Source organism: Alosa pseudoharengus, unplaced genomic scaffold, assembly GCF_046254945.1.
Source record: "Alosa pseudoharengus isolate Yale_2024_CS ecotype anadromous, Long Island Sound unplaced genomic scaffold, YU_APseudo_1.1 YU_APseudo_1.1_scf_18, whole genome shotgun sequence".
NCBI lineage: Eukaryota > Metazoa > Chordata > Actinopteri > Clupeiformes > Clupeidae > Alosa > Alosa pseudoharengus.
The window spans coordinates 3,857,796-3,874,829 of NW_027468650.1; the positions used below are offsets into that span (position 1 = coordinate 3,857,796).

The following is a 17,034-nucleotide window of genomic DNA, read 5'->3' on the forward strand; positions in this document are numbered from 1 at the left end:
TGATGTCACCTGATTCTTTTTCTTAGATCATTAATTATTCTGAAGAAATAAGCTTGCTGGACTTTATGTTGATCTCACAGTGGGCATGTCCATATGCCTGCTTTAGAAAACACACTTCTGTTTCTTCACTGTCATCGACATGTCAGCAGGGTTTTCCTGTGTTGACACAGATAGGACAGCTGAGCCCATAGTCTAAGTTTATTATTAACCCTGTTTTAGTGAGACAAGATCATTCTTCTTACTGGGGCACTCTGGGCCCCAACATGCATAAGAACAAAGAATAGAACTGAAAAATTACTCTTTCATTTTTTTTAAAAAAGAAAATTGCAAACATGAAAACCATTTTAAAGTAACTAGAGACAGAGAGAGGTCAGTACACAGGAAATGATAAAACATGGCATTTATTGACTTGAAACAAACAGCATTTTTACAGAATTTTAAAGGTTAAACCGATTCCTTGAAAGAAGCATTCACCCAAAAGCAAATTCTTTTCACACGCATAATCATAACAACATACGACTGAGGGTTCAAAAAAAAGACAAAAAAAAAATCTTTTTGGAGCTTTGTTTGTACTGGTCATGGGGAGACGTTACTTTGCCCTGGGTTTAAAGTTTAGAGCCACACTGTTGATACAGAATCTTTCGCCGGTTGGGTCTGGTCCGTCCTCAAACACATGACCGAGGTGGGCATCACACTGACCAAGCAGAACAACTCGTTATCGGTCAGACGTTTGAACACAGGCATTTACAAAGCAGTTTATTACTGTACTGTATATCCACGAAGGGCAAGGGCAAACTACACTCTAGCATAACTCACACGTAATGCCACTCTTGTTTGATTGACATGTAATACTCCTCTTGTTTGATTGACACGTTAATGCCACTCTTGTTTGACTGACATGTAATACTCCTCTTGTTTGATTGTCCAGTTTTACTACACATTAGAGGAGTGTGGTAGACTGACTAATAGCCTTGAGAAGAGTCGGCCACTTACGTGTTTACAGATGACCTCTGTTCCAGTGTTGCCAAGTGAGTTGTCAGGGCGACGTATGATGCTGGCATGACTTTCATCTCGCTCCCATGTCCCGTGGGCCTGGTAGAAGGATGGCCAGCCAGTTCCCGAATCGTATTTTGTTTCTGAACTGCAACAATGAAACATGGAGTATGAAATGAGTTAATCCCTTCACTAGCAAACACACACACATTATACTGTATATTTCAGATTCACTTTTATTTATTTGCCCCATTTCTGTATGCACAGAGTGCAACTCAAAGCGCTCAATTAAAGCAGCAAATGTTAATAAGTCAACATATTGCATTGACATGAGCATTCTGGTTGGTAAGCGTTCCTTCTCAGTCAGTCAGGTGAGTTGTGACAGGGGGTTCGATTGGTTTACCTGAAGAGGGGGGAATCGCAGCAAACACAGTGATACATCCCAGCTTCACTATGGTGGACGTAGATGCCAGTGAAAGGCTGTGGAACCACACACACACACACAGACAGGGATTTCTACTCATTTGTCTGAAGTTTGAAATTGTAACCTGTAATGTCAGCTTTTTGTCTCATGAAAAAAACGATGCCTATCTGAACCTTAAAGCATGGTCTACCCGAAGCTATTTGTTCCAACTGACAACTTACATAATCACATTGTGATTCTGCACCATCATGTTCAAACCAGAGATATTGCCCTAACCTGCCTTTGCTATGTGTTGTGCTATGTGTTGTGCTATTGTGTCGTGATGCACACCCACTCACCACCTCTGTGCCTTTCTCCCGGGTGACCACATATTGCTCTGGGGTCAGCTTCTTCTGCCAATCAGTGGCCTCTTCATAACGGGTCAAAGACAGCAAGCCTTGGCAAATGCAAAGGTAACATTAAACTCGACACACATTCCTAAGTGACATGGTAGTGGTGGTCTGAGGTACTCAGTTCACCACATACAGTAGGCTACATGGTTGATGGCTTTAAGGAGAATTCTCAGGTGCCTGGCCAGACTACACACTTGGTACAACTCATATCATTCATTCACATATGGCAGATGAAAAAGTTTTGTGAAGTTTAAAGTCTCGAAATCTTATTCCTGAAAAAATGAACATTAGAGATGTCAGTGCATTTCCTTTTGTAAGAAAGAAAAGCAATGGATAGATGATATCGGTTAGGTTGCTCCAACTTTTAAGCAAATCGGCTACAATAAAAGGGAGTCTGTAGGACTACATTTTTCCAGCGACCTATGAACTTCCTCTTAGTTGTTTCAGTCATGGCTTTTAACATTTCTTGTTGGTGTTGAATTAGATTTTTTAGTGAGAACATTAAAATGTCTGAAATATTACTGTAATTAGGCTATAAGCTACTAAATTTTTTTTTTGTGTGTGAGTGGATATTGTTGTTGTGTAATAATATGTGCACATATTATTAAACTCTTTAGTCTTTTAAACATCTGGTCCAATGCTGGCTTTGCACAATAGACACTGGCGCTATAATATCAATTTCACATTTTCTCTCATTAATCATAATGCACTTTCTGAAAAGAATATTCGTATGCATGAACTATTCTTTGAGGTTGTCTAGACATGTTCACAAGACTCCATGTCCGAACAGGCGTTTTGTCCTGGGAAGTCTGGAAGAGATCTGTCGCGACTAGGGCTTGCTGCCCAAATTTGTCAGTCAGCCGCCTCCGGCAAAAGACGCAAGCAAGCTGAACCATCATGTTCAGCCCCAATATATGGAAAAGTTCAACTGTCCTCCCACCACATGACATATGTTCATTAACCGCCGGAAATAAGCAATTTTCTACAACGATAGGCTGCACACTTCGACAGGCGCAGATAAATCCATGCACCTGCTGCCACAATCAAGGCTAGAAAGTAGCCGACTAAATGTTACAGTTTAATGCAGATAATCTTGCTGTAAAGAAGAGCAAACGTTATATGACCATTGTAGAGCAAAACCTACCCGAACATGTGTGAATAGGACGAACTGCAGCGCCCCGTCTTGCTAATACTACTTTTGTAGTGGAGGTAGCTCCTTTAGTGACAATGCTCGTAAAACGAAGGAGAAGACGTGACATGGTGTCCTGTGTAGTCCACAAAGTTAGCTGAAGACACGGTCACGCTGTTGCATTTAACGACGTTTAATTGCTCGGAGGTACTTCGACCTGCGCGTTCCCCTCCCTCCCTCGCAACCCTGTGAAAGGGACTGGTCAAACCCACCATGCATCTGGGTTTGTGATATGGGTCATAGCGCACTCTTGATAATAGTCACTCACTTTGCACCAGTGTAAATACCTTGTTTAAATGCTTGCATTTAGGTTACAGGGCAATGTACTTATCCACAACAGAACCGACCCATCCTCTTAGGTCTCCACTCAGAACCTATAGTTATCCAGCAATGGATGTAGTCTACTGTTCCCACAACCACATACACACTATAGCCAGAGAGAAAGAGAGAGAGAGAGAGAGAGGGAGTTTCACAATCATTAACTTCAGCCACAACAGTTTATGCTTTGATTAAAAAAACTTTATTTTATTACATTTCAAAGTAGTCACTACATCTTTGTAGCAATCTTGCAGACTTTTGGATGTTATGTGCAAAAGAGCAGTCTTTCAAATACGCTGATATTTAATAGCTGCTGGTGAGTTGCTCTTCATGAGCTCTCCAGGGCTGTGTATGAGATCCACCACATACACGCACGGCTGGCAGTAGCATCCGGGAGTCTTTGGGGGGCCCTCGGTGATCAGCACCTCGTTCCACGCCCGGTTATAATCGCCCCGCACCAGGCTGCAGCCCACACCGATCCTGTCCGCCAGGACCTGGAACATACACACGTACCCATGGCAACGAACATATACAGACATACCCATGGCAACGAACATACGTACAGACATACCCATGGCAACGAACATACACAGACGTATCCATGGCAACGAACATACACAGACATACCCATGGCAACGAACATACGTACAGACATACCCATGGCAACGAACATACACAGACATACCCATGGCAACGAACATACACAGACATACCCATGGCAACGAACATACGTACAGACGTACGCATGGCAACGAACATACACAGACGTACCCATGGCAACGAACATACACAGACGTACCCATGGCAACGAACATACACAGACATACCCATGGCAACGGACATACGTACAGACATACCCATGGCAACGAACATACACAGACGTACCCATGGCAACGAACATACGTACAGACATACCCATGCCATGGAATATACACAGACATAACCATGGCATGAGCAACATGCCCGTGTGTGAGAGGAGAAATGCCAAATCCATCTACACCAACCAGGCCACACCTTATGCACTTCATTCAGTATGTATTATGCACTTCATATGTACTATGCACTTCATACAGTATGTAACTTATGCACTTCATATGTAGCCTACTCTATCTTAGCTGAGTGACTGGTGTTGGCTGGAAATGCAACTGAGTATGTGGACGGAATCATTCAAATACACGTATCAGTATTTCCCACAGAATTGAATTCTATTCGTGGTGGTTGGTTTGCAGAATTAACCTGAATGCAACAGTTTTTAACAAATTAGTGCAGTGTGGTTATGATTCTAACAAGATTTAAGCACAATTTAGTACAACCTGGAAAATCATTGTGTGGTGGTCAATGTTGATATTGTGGTGGGCCGCCACAAATAAGTCAATGTATGGGAAACACTGCGTATGCTTATTCCACTGTGTCATGTTGAGGGACAGTTCTGTCAGGTTACTAAGGGCACTGGCTGATGTGGAGAGAGGGCCAGGCCTCAAGTGTGTTACCTTGTAAAGCAGGCCTCAAGTGTGTTACCTTGTAAAGCAGGCCTCGAGTGTGTTACCTTGTAAAGCAGGCCTCAAGTGTGTTACCTTGTAAAGCAGGCCTCAAGTGTGTTACCTTGTAAAGCAGGGTTCAAGTGTGTTACCTTGTAAAGCAGGCCTCAAGTGTGTTACCTTGTAAAGCAGGCCTCAAGTGTACCTTGTAAAGCAGGCCTCAAGTGTACCTTGTAAAGCAGGGCTCTGTGGATGTAGGTGCCTTTCTTGATCTGGCCGATGGGGATGATGTTGGACTGCTCCTCGTGCTTCAACTCGCTCAGATGCAGCTCCCACAGGAAGTCGTGCTGCTGCTCGGCACTCAACGCCCCGCCCATCGCGTTGCTCACCAGGCTGCAGAGCGTCAGAAAGGCAAAGGCAGCTGCAGCTGGGGATGACTTGTCAGAACACACTAGATTGCTATTAATCTCAGTGCAGCTCGTTAGAACACACTCCTAGATTGCTACAGTCCAGCTCGTTAGAACACACTCCTAGATTGATATCAATCTCAGTCCTGACTCGTTAGAACACACTCCTAGATTGATATCAATCTCAGTGCAGCTCGTTAGAACACTCCTAGATGGATATCAATCTCAGTCCTGACTGGTTAGAACACACTCCTAGATTGTATCAGTCTCAGTCTAGCTCGTTAGAACACACTCCTAGATTGCTATCAATCTCAGTCCTGACCCGTTAGAACACACTCCTAGATTGCTATCAATCTCAGTCCAGCTCGTTAGAACACACTCCTAGATTGCTATCAATCTCAGTCCAGCTCGTTAGAACACACTCCTAGATTGCTATCAATCTCAGTCCAGCATTCTGATTCCGATAATCTCACCTCGACTGTCAACCTGGATGCCAGTCAGAGGTGGCATCACAAGGGAAAACAGAACTCAGAAGGCTGCTAGCCTACATGTTGTGGCGTCACAAGAACTCAGAAGGCTGCTAGCCTACATGTTGTGCAAAACAGAACTCAGAAGGCTGCTAGCCTACATGTTGTGGAAAACAGAACTCAGAAGGCTGCTAGCCTACATGTTGTGGAAAACTATTTGGACTTGGTTATTATTGAGAAGAATTGTTATTATTATCTTGTGTTAATTTGGAAAAGAGAGTGTGTTATTATTATCTTGTGTTAATTTAGAAAAGAGAGTGGCCAGTCATTTCACCCTGTAAAACTCTGTGCTTCCCCCTACTTCCTCTTTCTTACATCCACCACGCTGTTTCCATAAGCTCCTGACAACTGTGCTGGTTCTGCTGGTTGTACACTCACACAGCCAGAGCTCTGAGTTGGTCCCTCTCCTCCTCGAGTGGCAGTATGGACTTGGTTGCCTCAGTGATCAGTGAACAGAGTTGGGAATCCCATGGCAACAGTGAACAGAGTTGGGAATCCCATGGCAACAGCCCCTGGCACTCATCTCCGTGGCGCTGCTGGGGCTTGCTCACATCCTCGTCTCTTTGTTTGGCTTTACTAGAAAAAGGGAAGAGAAAGAAAGAAAGAAAGAAAGAAAGAAAGAAAGAAACAGTGTGTCTCTATTTGGGATATAAACATTTCCATTTCCCCTTTTCATTCTGTTTTCTGATTCTGTGAATTTAGGAATACCATTCTGTTGTCTACAAAGACTCAATTATGGTAACAGAAGATGCCATATCCAGCTAACTAATCACTGTATAAGTATATATACTCTTTTGATCCCCTGAGGGAAATTTGGTCTCTGCATTTATCCCATCTGTGAAACACACTCAGCACACAGTGAACACACAGTGAGGTGAACCGACGCACTGAGCTGCCTGCTACAACAGCGGCGCTCGGGGAGCAGTGAGGGGTTAGGTGCCTTGCTCAAGGGCACTTCAGCCGCTTCCTACTGGTCAGGGTTCAGAAACGGCATCCCTCCGGTTACAAGTCTGAAGCGCTAACCAGTAGGCCACGGCTGCCCCTGTTAGAGGTCAGTTAATCCTCCGCTCTGGGTAACACACCTGGGGGCCCTCTGCTCTGGGTAACACACCTGGGGGCTCTGCTGTTGGACCGGTTGCTCTGGGCTGAGGCGGCCCGTGACTCGCTGGTGCTGTCCGGCTGCCGGGCCTCTGCCAGGCCATGGATGCTCCTGTGAAACAAAGCACAAATCTCAAAACGTCACCGAAATATAAAAATAAATAAATAAATAAATAAATAAATAAATAAATAAATAAACAGAAACAGCTCCTCCACTCCACAGACAACGAACACAAACATGGCCATACCGAGGCTGCAGCAACCGCAAACGGGAGCTGCGTGCGAGGGCATTCAAGTGCCATTAACCTTTATGCTGACTTGGCTGCGGAACTAGAGGACGCCACTTGCCAGCTACTACCAGCTATTAGCAGTTCAATAGCCGTGTAATCTGCGTGTCATAAAACCTATTTAAACGTCCTCTGTGCCGTGGAGTATCAGTGCAGACACTTGTCCTTAAGGGCAAACTGATGATCTGATTTCACTGCCATGGTTTATTAGCAGTGGTAAACGCCATATGGTTACAATACCAACATTACGTAACTGACTTCTTAATATGCCGGTGGTATAGCGCCAGTGTAAAGGGCTTAATGATGTGGAAGTGGCTGGCCAGTAGAAAAGAAACAAAGGGGCCCACTCCTTTGGAACAGGAAACGTGCTGGAACGGAGCCGACTAGCGCTCCACAGCGGGGGATGGCGCAGAGCTGGGGCGCTATCTAATATGCGTAGGACCAGAAAGAGAATAGACAAACTACAGCAAACATTAGAAACCACAGCAGTAAATCATCCCTGCTTTCAAAACATAAGCTAGTTTAGGGGAAGAATCCCAAGAAAAAGATGATTGCGCTGTATGATTGCGATTTTGTGTCTATATTGGTTGAATGGGCCAACCATACAGTAATTCAAGGCAATTCTGACAGAATATGATAATCCTCCTTTACACACACCCACCATAACCTGGCCTAGAATGGCAGCACAGATTTGCAGAAGACACGTGTCCTTTACTACACAACCAGCTTGAGTTGAAACAAATCGGACTAGTTGTTGCAAAACAGCCCTTGGCCTTCACTTACAGGTCTTGTGGTTTTCCATTAACTGCGATGACTGGTCGACGCTGGCTGATGACCTGCTTAGATAGGTCCACCAGATCTGGAACTTTCTGACCTGCTCGGGTCTGTGGTTAAATGCAATCAAGAAGACAAATGTAAGACTCACAAACATTCGGACACACACGCACACACACACACACTACACTGGGGACAGCCGTGGCCTACTGGTTAGCGCTTCGGACTTGGAACTGGAGGGTTGCCGGTTCGAACCCCTACCAGTAGGAGCGGCTGAAGTGCCCTTGAGCAAGGCATCTAACCCCTCACTGCTCCCCGAGCACCGCTGTAGTTGCAGGCAGCTCACTGCGCCGGGATTAGTGTGTGCTTCACCTCACTGTGTGTTCACTGTGTGCTGAGTGTTTCACTAATTCACTGATTGGGATAAATGCAGAGACCAAATTTCCCTCACGGGATCAAAAGAGTATATATACTTACTTGAATATATATACTAAATACCACTCGCCTGAGTGTTGTCATGCAATGGACTTGCCTGCCCAGGGTCATAGAAGCCGTCTGCGATGACGTCCGTGGCGGAGAGGTGGCCAGTGAGGCTGTACTTGGCCGACAGGTTGTTGTCCAGCAGTCTCTGCAGGGCGATGTCACTAAATCGGTTCCTGCGGTTGGTGGAAGAGTTGATCTCCTGCAGGACCTCCAGAGCTCTGAGACGTGAGGGAGAATGATGCCTTAGTTTGACCTTTGCTGCTTACATCTGTAAATGATGTCCAGGGAGTCGCTTACAGGAGGATTCCTCACTCATTAAAGAAACCAACCGGGGGAGGAGACGGACTAAATGTTGTGGAGGTTGAACTAATAGTTATTCTGATCTGAGAAAAGCACCAAAGCGACTGAGAAAAATGTCCCTCACGGGATCAAAAGAGTATATATACTCTTTTCTATATATACGGACACACTGAAGAACAGTTTTTAATAGAGTGCTAATCACTTCCTGGATCTAGCAGGCCCATGATGTCATAATAAATCACAGTGATGAATTTCCTACATGACAATTAGCTGTAAATTCTAAATGAGCCAGAACAGTAGGGGCTGAAGCCTACACGTATAATTAAGTTAAATGGCTGTCTATTTCCATTTCAACCTTCAACAGTGGCTTGTGAAATCCAACCAAGTTAAAGTGAGAACTAAGGAAAGAGAGACCATGGCTAAATGTTGATGTTCTCCTTAAGGTCTAAGCCCTGAACCCTCAAACACGTCACTGAGATTGACGAGTATAAGTATATATACTCTTTTGATCCTGTGAGGGACATTTTTCTCAGTCGCTTTGGTGCTTTTCTCAGATCAGAATAACTATTAGTTCAACCTCCACAACATTTAGTCATTTGTGCACATCATAGTAGCAATTTCTCCTTCCTCTGAACAAATTGCAAATGCTTTTGAACATGTATCAGTTGCTTTGTCATGTCAGTCAAAATTAACTATACTTATGGATGCTGAATAGTCGTTCCCAATAAAACTAATAGTCTTCATTTCATTGCTTGAGTCATTAAATTACATTACATACAAAATTGGTGAACTAGTTATCAAATTTTGTCACAATCCTGTAATTGCAAAGAGCATATACAGTAAAACTGTGAAACGTACATATTCAGTGTCTTGTACTCACTTACTCCCCTTACTACTGTACAGCAATTTGTAACTTTACTGTATTTTTCAAATGACTGTACAAGTACTGTATAGTGCTGTCTTGAGCATTTTCAGGTAGTGTCACCGAGTTCTGACCTTTTTTTGCATGGGAAAACACTGAGAGCATAAACTGTCATAATGAAAACATGACAAAGCCATTTGACTGTTTTGTTCATAAACGATGGAGTCAAGACTTCCCATTTTGATGACACTGGAAGTTTCATTGACATAAATACTTGCTTTTGAGGAATGGACTATCCATTTTGAGCAAGTGACGTGCTTTTGCAGGTCATCCACTAGGTTTTGAAGTTTGCACTAATTGTTTTGAGAAATGCACTAACTGCTGTGCAAATGTTAATAGTGGTGTGAGAAGAGCACCAAAGCAACTGATAAAAACTGTAAACACAAAGCACACACTAACCTCAGAGCAGTGAGGGTGCTTGGGGAGCAGTGAGGAGTAAGGTGCCTTGCTCAAGGGCACTTCAGCAGTGGATGTGGGCATGGGAGAACAGTGAGGAGTGAGGTGCCTTGCTCAAGGGCACTTCAGCAGTGGATGTGGGCATGGGAGAGCAGTGCTCAACCACTTCCCCCGCCCACATTTTTTCTATTGGTCAGGGATCCAACCGGCAACCCTTGGGTTACAAGCCCGAAGCCCGAACCAGTAGGCCACGGCTGCCCCTAACCAGTAGGCCACGACTGCCCCCAGTGATAGAGTTTGAAAGGCTTTAAGGGTTCAAAATGCTAATAACAGGAATGTGACCTATTATTAAATTGACAAAACCAAAAACATATTGCAAACACGTTTATGTTTCCGTTTTATGCCATTTGTTTGTTTTCAAGCATCCAGCCTCCCTTTGGGTAATCCTGTGTTTCAAGGCTATGAAATGTTGCTCATTCCCTTGGGTAAACTGCATACATGGAAAAGGCCCAGACAGAGTGTGAGCGAGCCCTCGTGCACTTAACAGTTTCACAGTGGGTAGCCTTAAGCCCTCATGAAGTTAGCGGGAACACACATTTAAATCTGTGAGTCTGTGAGTGTGAACATGGAGATTCACCCCATTTTCACCCAGTGTTCCTTACTGTTTTCTGTTGTTTGGGTGTGGCGCCATCTACTGGTTAATTTTGGAACATTATTTCGAGATCACAAAGCTTGTCCAAAGCTGATTGTACATGGACTTCAAATTGTTTGGTAGACTGACACATTATTTCTCAGTCTTGAGTTTGGGTTTGATGTGAAAAGTATAATGGTAATGGTCACAATGGTTACGTTTAAAGTGGTGAATGGAAATGAGCACCAGCCAAAAGCTGGTCAAATCGGATAGTGGCTGATATATTTCAAACACAAAATTATGATTTTCTAATGAGTGGCTGGTGAATTTGACCATTTATTTACCACATTGTTCACATTTTAAAAAGTGGATTTCCACCACTGGTGACAACACCACAGAGATCCTGACTTATGTATGTGAGGTTTATGAGGTCATTTCAATTCCTTACACCGTCGCTTGTGATGATATTACGTAAAGCATAGACATTGTAAGGAGGTACATTACACCAGAGCCATAGAGACATACTCATTGTTGTGCATTACTTACACCACTAAATATTCAAACTACTTCCAAAATGATTGAAGTTTATAAAGGCAACCACCGTATTACCACGTACAGCCATACCACACTGAGCATGCCCAATGTCGGAGACGAAGCGATGTTGGGCCTAGTTAGTGCTTGGATGGGAGTCCGCCTGGAGATCCCAAGTGCTGTAAGCTTTTACTTTGGTCCTTTTGTCATATTAACTATTACACTCTATCGCGAATCCAATCATGGTATTTATTTTTGTATCTCAGAAATGATATATAAACCAAGTGAAAACATTATACACCTGTCTAACTGTTATGGAATATGTTGCCCCCTGGTGGCCTGATCTGGAACTCTATTCCTCAATTTACAGTAAATGTAGGCATTACTGAACATTATCTCAGGATACAATTATTTAATCAATGATTCTACAACTATGAGCACTACAAGAAGCTAAATGAATTCACGCTGCCATAACTCACCCTAACTTGCTGAGTTCAGAGGCAGCAGTCTCGTCATTGGCACACACACTGAGGGCCCAGCATGCATTGCGGCGTACTTCTGTGTTGTATGAATGGAGCAGTTTGACCAAGTGTGGCAGACCCCCAGCAGTCCTGAACTGTATGCAAAGGGAAGCTATTACAGTATTAACTAGGGTGCAGCTTTGGTACAAAATCATTTCAACTTCACTTTACATACAGATAGATAGATAGATAGGCAGATAGATAGATAGATAGATAGATAGATAGGCAGATATATAGATAGATAGATAGATAGATAGATAGATAGATAGATAGATAGATATATATATAGATAGATACAGTAGATAGGCAGATATATATATATATATATATATATATATATATATATATATATATATATATATATATATATATAGATAGATAGATAGATAGATAGATAGATAGATAGATAGATAGATACTTTATTGATCCCCAAGGGGAAATTCAAGAATAGAGAGATAGATAGATAGATAGGCAGATATATATATATATATATATATATATATATATATATATAGATAGATAGATAGATAGATAGATAGATAGGCAGATAGATAGATAGATAGATAGATAGATAGATAGGCAGATATATATATATATATATATATATATATATATATATATATATATATATATAGATAGATAGATAGATAGATAGATAGGTACTTCATTAATCCGGTGGAAAATCTAGGCATCCAGTAGCTAATACGACAAAAAAAAGGATGGAAAAATACAACAGTGGGATGATCTATCCACCAGACTGCACATTCCAGGCAAGGAGCTGCCGCTAAGCGCAACATGCACATGAGGGAGTCCTGTTGACATTTGCATTTCTTTTTCATTCACTGGTTGCTTGTGCATTTACTAACCTCAGTTCTGCCCTCTGCGTCAGAGGCCAGTGTGGCCACTGCCTGGATAATGCTGACCAGCAGGTGTGTATCCTTGAACTGCAGAGGCCCCACCAGGGTCTGCATGACTCCCTGGGACAGGATGTTGCGTCGGAGGGCCTCCTGGGCAGCCATGTTGGTGAGGACAGACGCAGCATACGCCACTTCCCTGGCACCACCGTCTTGGACCTGCTGCACCAGTGCCTCATCACCCTCTGCCTCAAACACAGCCCTGAACAGAGAGAGAGAGAGAGAGAGGAGGGGAATTTATAGACAGTGTATGTGTGTGTGGGATGATATGGGCAGCAGTGTAAAAGAGAGAGGGGGAGAATACTGTTTCCTCTACGTAAACATCCTAAAGAAGTAGGGCTGGTTGCTTTAAAAAAAAAAAAAAAACAGCCTGTCAATCAGGTGTACCTACACATGTTTGGACTGTGAATCATGCCACGGTATCGATGCTGAGACCTTATTTACATAGACGCTATCAGCAGCCTGGGAACAGAACGAGGTTTGTGCAAACTCACTGAGCATTCAGCTGGTTCCCACTGGTCAGACTGGACAGCGCATGAGCCGCAGACTCCCGCACCTCCGTGCTCTCACTGCTCAAGAGCTGGACGATTGGCTTTATGCCGCCTGGAGGAGCAAATTGCAGACGGTTCGCTCAGTGTAATCACTCCGATGTTCAGGGAAATGCACCGGTTGCGTCAGAAATGTATCTCTGGCACGCATCACATACCCAGATGTCTGAAGGTGTCCTTGCTGGCCAAGTGCTTGCTCATCACTGCCACCGCTTGGCAGGTTGCGGAACGCACGCGGTTGTTCTCCACGTCCAATAAAGCCATCAGTGACTTCTCCACATCTTGTTCGTGAAGGATTTTCCTGTTTTCATCTACGACACAACAGGACAAAATATAGAGTGAATAAATGATGAAACACCGTACGCCTCTCTTTCTGTCCTTCATCACGGTCACCACCATTACTCACAGCCCTCCGTCTTATTTCACCTACTGCATCTTATTTGCAAAACGACACAAACCTACATGGGCCATAGCATTAGGTGAAGGTGATTTTGTGGTTGTCATGTAAGAACACTGGAAGGAGACTGAGTCACTAGAATGCACATACAGCTCTGTGCCACTTTGGTGATGGCTTTCACTGCATTGCTTTGCACTTCAGGCAGGGTGGGTGTCGTCACAAACGTCAGCAGTGTCTGCAGACCCGCCCTCTCCCGGACGTACTGCAAGGTGTCCACATCCTCCAGACAATTGGAGACCACCTGTAAGGCCTCCACGTGCAGGTCATTGTATTCCTTTTTGGGAGAAAAGGGGCAAACAATAGAATTATATTGTTTCTAGTCATATGGGTCACACAAATCTAACATTGCGGCTCAGTGTGCTACTTCCCTACTACATAAGAACAACATCTTTGGTACCATATCTAAAAGTTATTACATTTGTTGACCATGAAGAGTCAGAGATGGTAATTTATCCTAAAAGTTAATCAAAGTGAATCCTCAAATCTATCCTCAAAATATGTTATTCTTTGTATGAATAACAGCTGTGAAGACCGCTGAATATGTAACTTATGTCCAAATAAGGACATTCCTGTGGTCACTGTTGCCTGGGTTATCACCTTCTTTGTAAGGACTTCCAGCAGTTTCTCGAGGCCCTGCTCCTCCCTGAAGGCCAGGCGCGTCTCCTTGTCGGTGGTGATGTGGCCCAGGGTACGCAGCGTGAGCTCCTGGATGACGGGGAACTCGGAGTGCAGCTGCCCCAGCAGCTGGGGGATCCCGTTTAGCTCACGCACGGCCAGGCGACTGGGCAGGTCCTGCGGGAGCAAAGCCACAGAGCAGAGGCTCTTACGCACTTACCCCCCACACTCCTTCAGAACACTCATAGACTGCATATATAGAACTGGACAGTGTGGCTGCATTCGGCAGTGTTCTATGGAATTGAAAAAGAAGATAAAGGTCTGATGAAGGGCTGGGGCCTGAAACGTCACATGTGGTGATATAGCCTACCAATAAAAAAAACGCTAAGGAGCAGATTCTGGTGTGCGGACTCAACGTTCTTCTTCTACATGCTTGTGCTTTCCTGTCCAGCACCCAGTACTCAACTATTTGGATGCACGTGCTGCACCCTTGAAGCCACGGAGGCTCTTACTCACGTACCCCCACACTCCTTTAGAACACTGAAGTGGATGTCACATGTATGAATGCATATTTTGGCATATCATTTAGATAGGACACGGAAGAGTGACATCATTTAGATAGGACACGGAAGAGTGACATCATTTAGATAGGACACGGAAGAGTGACAGGAAGAGACTGAAAGAGGGAGGGGGGGGTGGGATTGAGAAATGGCCGTGGGTCGTAAGGTAGAGGAACTACATAGTATTGCTTCCATCTTCAGATGTCTGATCCGCATAAAAGATGTGGGATATAAGCTTGATAGATAGATAGATAGATAGATAGATACTTTAATGATCCCCAAGGGGAAATTCAAGGTCTCAGTAGCATACAGACATCACACACAACATGCACCATAATCCCATTAATAACTGGCACAGCGCCATGATGATAGTAACGCTGTAAAACGTTAACCTGACGCTAAGGGGGGAATTATGCAACAGCGCAGAAATGTAAACGATATGCAGCAGGATTCCTACCGGTCTTAGGTCTCAGATCTCACCTGAACAAGGTTGTAAATGCACTCGACAGAATTCTTCACTACGTCTGGGTCGCTGCTTGAGAGAAGATGGATAAGGGGCCCTAACGCTTCACTGTCGAAGATCTGAACCTTGCAGGCGAAGTCAAGAGCCAGAGACGCGAGACACTGAGTGGCAAACTCATGGATCACCACATCCTCTAATGACAATATTCACAAGGGAAAATAAGCAGAACATGACAACACATCATACAACATACTCTCCTAATTACTACAAACAACACAAATGTATTTCTAATGATGATCCACACCTTCAGGAGAGAGCCTTGCAATGATAGAAGGTATGACATCCAATTTTTTCAGCATTTTTTTGACATCACCTGTCAAAAACAAAAAAAAATGCAGTTGAAGTGTTGAAATGTGGATACACCAATATGAATGCTGCAACCTCTGTCCTAAAAAGCACAGGATGTCAGAGGGTGCAAGGCTTGCCATTGTGAGCCATGATCCCCAGGGCCATGAAAGCATTCTTTCGGACAGATTTGTCATCATGAGATATGAGGCGTGAGAGAGGCTCCAATGCTCCCAGGCCCATTAGAGTGATCCTGTTCTCATCACCTGAAAAACAAACAAACAAACAAACAACTGTGTAAAGGACAATAGAAAACACATTTTCAACAAAACAAGGTGTTGTCATGTGTGAAAATAAGTGACATAGATAGATGACAGTTTACTTACACAAGAAGAGTTATAAAAGTGCTACATACCCTTTTCTGCAAATTTGCGAATTGCTTCACAAGCTTTTGCCAAGACCCCCTCCTCTGGAGAACTGAGCATGAGCACAGCTGTGTCTGCCCTTTTACTCTCAATGGATAGAGGGTCGAACTAAGGGCCACAATGAAAGATAATCAATATGATCACACAGCCTAACAGTTACGTTTAACACGCATCATGTCAACTTACAATGGACTAAAACTTTTCAAGAAAGGTTAACGTTAATATAGGCTATTCATACCGGGATATTTATGCTACCCTGCATAGCCTACATGGGAGCCGTTGGATGGTTTTGTGTTGGTAACATTTTATCGCTAACTTAGTTAGTGTATCGATCAGACATCGAGTTAAATGTTAACAATAGCTGGAAGCTGAAGGCAATTTTAACCGTTTAAAGCTTACGATGTATGAACGTTTGAAACGACGATATTTTTCTTACCTCATCTTTAGTAGGTGTCTCTGGTTCCTTTTTCGCCTTTTTCCCCATCTTGAAATGTAAGTTACTGGTATTTGCTGGCTAGTTATCAAACTAGCTGGCTAACTGTGCCTGAATGAACAGGAGCTGTTTAGTGGACTTGAGAGTTTGGCACTGTTGCTAGGATACGGATTCCAGGTTTCCTTGTGATCTGCACATGTTCACTTGAGGTCGAGAACACTAACCAAGTCTATCAGCGCATCGTTTCTGGGGTCGGGCCTGTGGGGTCGGCTGAGATATTGGGTAGGCTATCTTACAATTGACCAGTAGCCTATTACATAAAAACTATATTAAAATAAAAATGAAAACCTCCATGATATCCAAGTTAAATAGGCTAATCGCATTCTTCCTTACAATCATAAATAAACTAGAATACCGCATGAGATCATCATGGGCGATAATGCTTGATCAACGTTTAAAACAAAGCCTAGCAAAACAACCAGGCGAGTCAAACAAACGAATTAGCTTGGGGAAAACACCGCTCTCAACTGTATGCTGCAGCAGAGATGAGATGCGCTCTCTCACAACGTGTTGTGAATGGGGTCCCCAAAGTTTTGGAACATC

The 17,034-nt window shown here is 43.6% G+C and overlaps 2 protein-coding genes across 2 annotated transcripts; both read right to left on the reverse strand.

The window, feature by feature from the left end:
* Positions 1-404: 404 nt before the first annotated feature.
* On the reverse strand, positions 405-3,150 carry msrb2 (methionine sulfoxide reductase B2). Its single transcript, XM_076291218.1, has 5 exons — positions 2,954-3,150; positions 1,756-1,853; positions 1,397-1,473; positions 994-1,141; positions 405-694 (listed from the first exon to the last, which is right to left on the reverse strand). The coding sequence occupies exons 1-5, from the start codon at positions 3,066-3,068 to the stop codon at positions 590-592; spliced, it is 543 nt and encodes a 180-aa protein (XP_076147333.1). The 5' UTR covers positions 3,069-3,150; the 3' UTR covers positions 405-589.
* A 453-nt stretch (positions 3,151-3,603) lies between these two features.
* armc3 (armadillo repeat containing 3) lies at positions 3,604-16,482 on the reverse strand. Its single transcript, XM_076291411.1, has 17 exons — positions 16,435-16,482; positions 15,989-16,106; positions 15,714-15,839; positions 15,533-15,601; positions 15,246-15,421; positions 14,188-14,382; positions 13,681-13,864; positions 13,292-13,444; positions 13,080-13,188; positions 12,538-12,787; positions 11,630-11,766; positions 8,420-8,588; positions 7,897-7,997; positions 6,840-6,938; positions 6,107-6,304; positions 5,025-5,187; positions 3,604-3,810 (listed from the first exon to the last, which is right to left on the reverse strand). Exons 1-17 carry the CDS (start codon positions 16,480-16,482, stop codon positions 3,604-3,606), a joined length of 2,502 nt encoding a protein of 833 aa, XP_076147526.1.
* Positions 16,483-17,034: the final 552 nt, after the last annotated feature.

Coding starts and splice junctions, on each gene's coding strand:
- armc3 (XM_076291411.1), bottom strand. CDS start 16,482: ATGGGGAAAAAGGCGAAAAAGGAACCAGAGACACCTACTAAAGATGAG. Junction 13,445..13,680: donor CACCAAAGTGGCACAGAGCT/GTATGTGCATTC, acceptor GTTGTGTCGTAG/ATGAAAACAGGAAAATCCTT. Junction 6,939..7,896: donor AATGGAAAACCACAAGACCT/GTAAGTGAAGGC, acceptor TTTGTTTCACAG/GAGCATCCATGGCCTGGCAG.
- msrb2 (XM_076291218.1), bottom strand. CDS start 3,068: ATGTCACGTCTTCTCCTTCGTTTTACGAGCATTGTCACTAAAGGAGCT. Junction 1,142..1,396: donor TGCGATTCCCCCCTCTTCAG/GTAAACCAATCG, acceptor TCATTGTTGCAG/TTCAGAAACAAAATACGATT. Junction 695..993: donor CAGAGGTCATCTGTAAACAC/GTAAGTGGCCGA, acceptor CTGCTTGGTCAG/TGTGATGCCCACCTCGGTCA.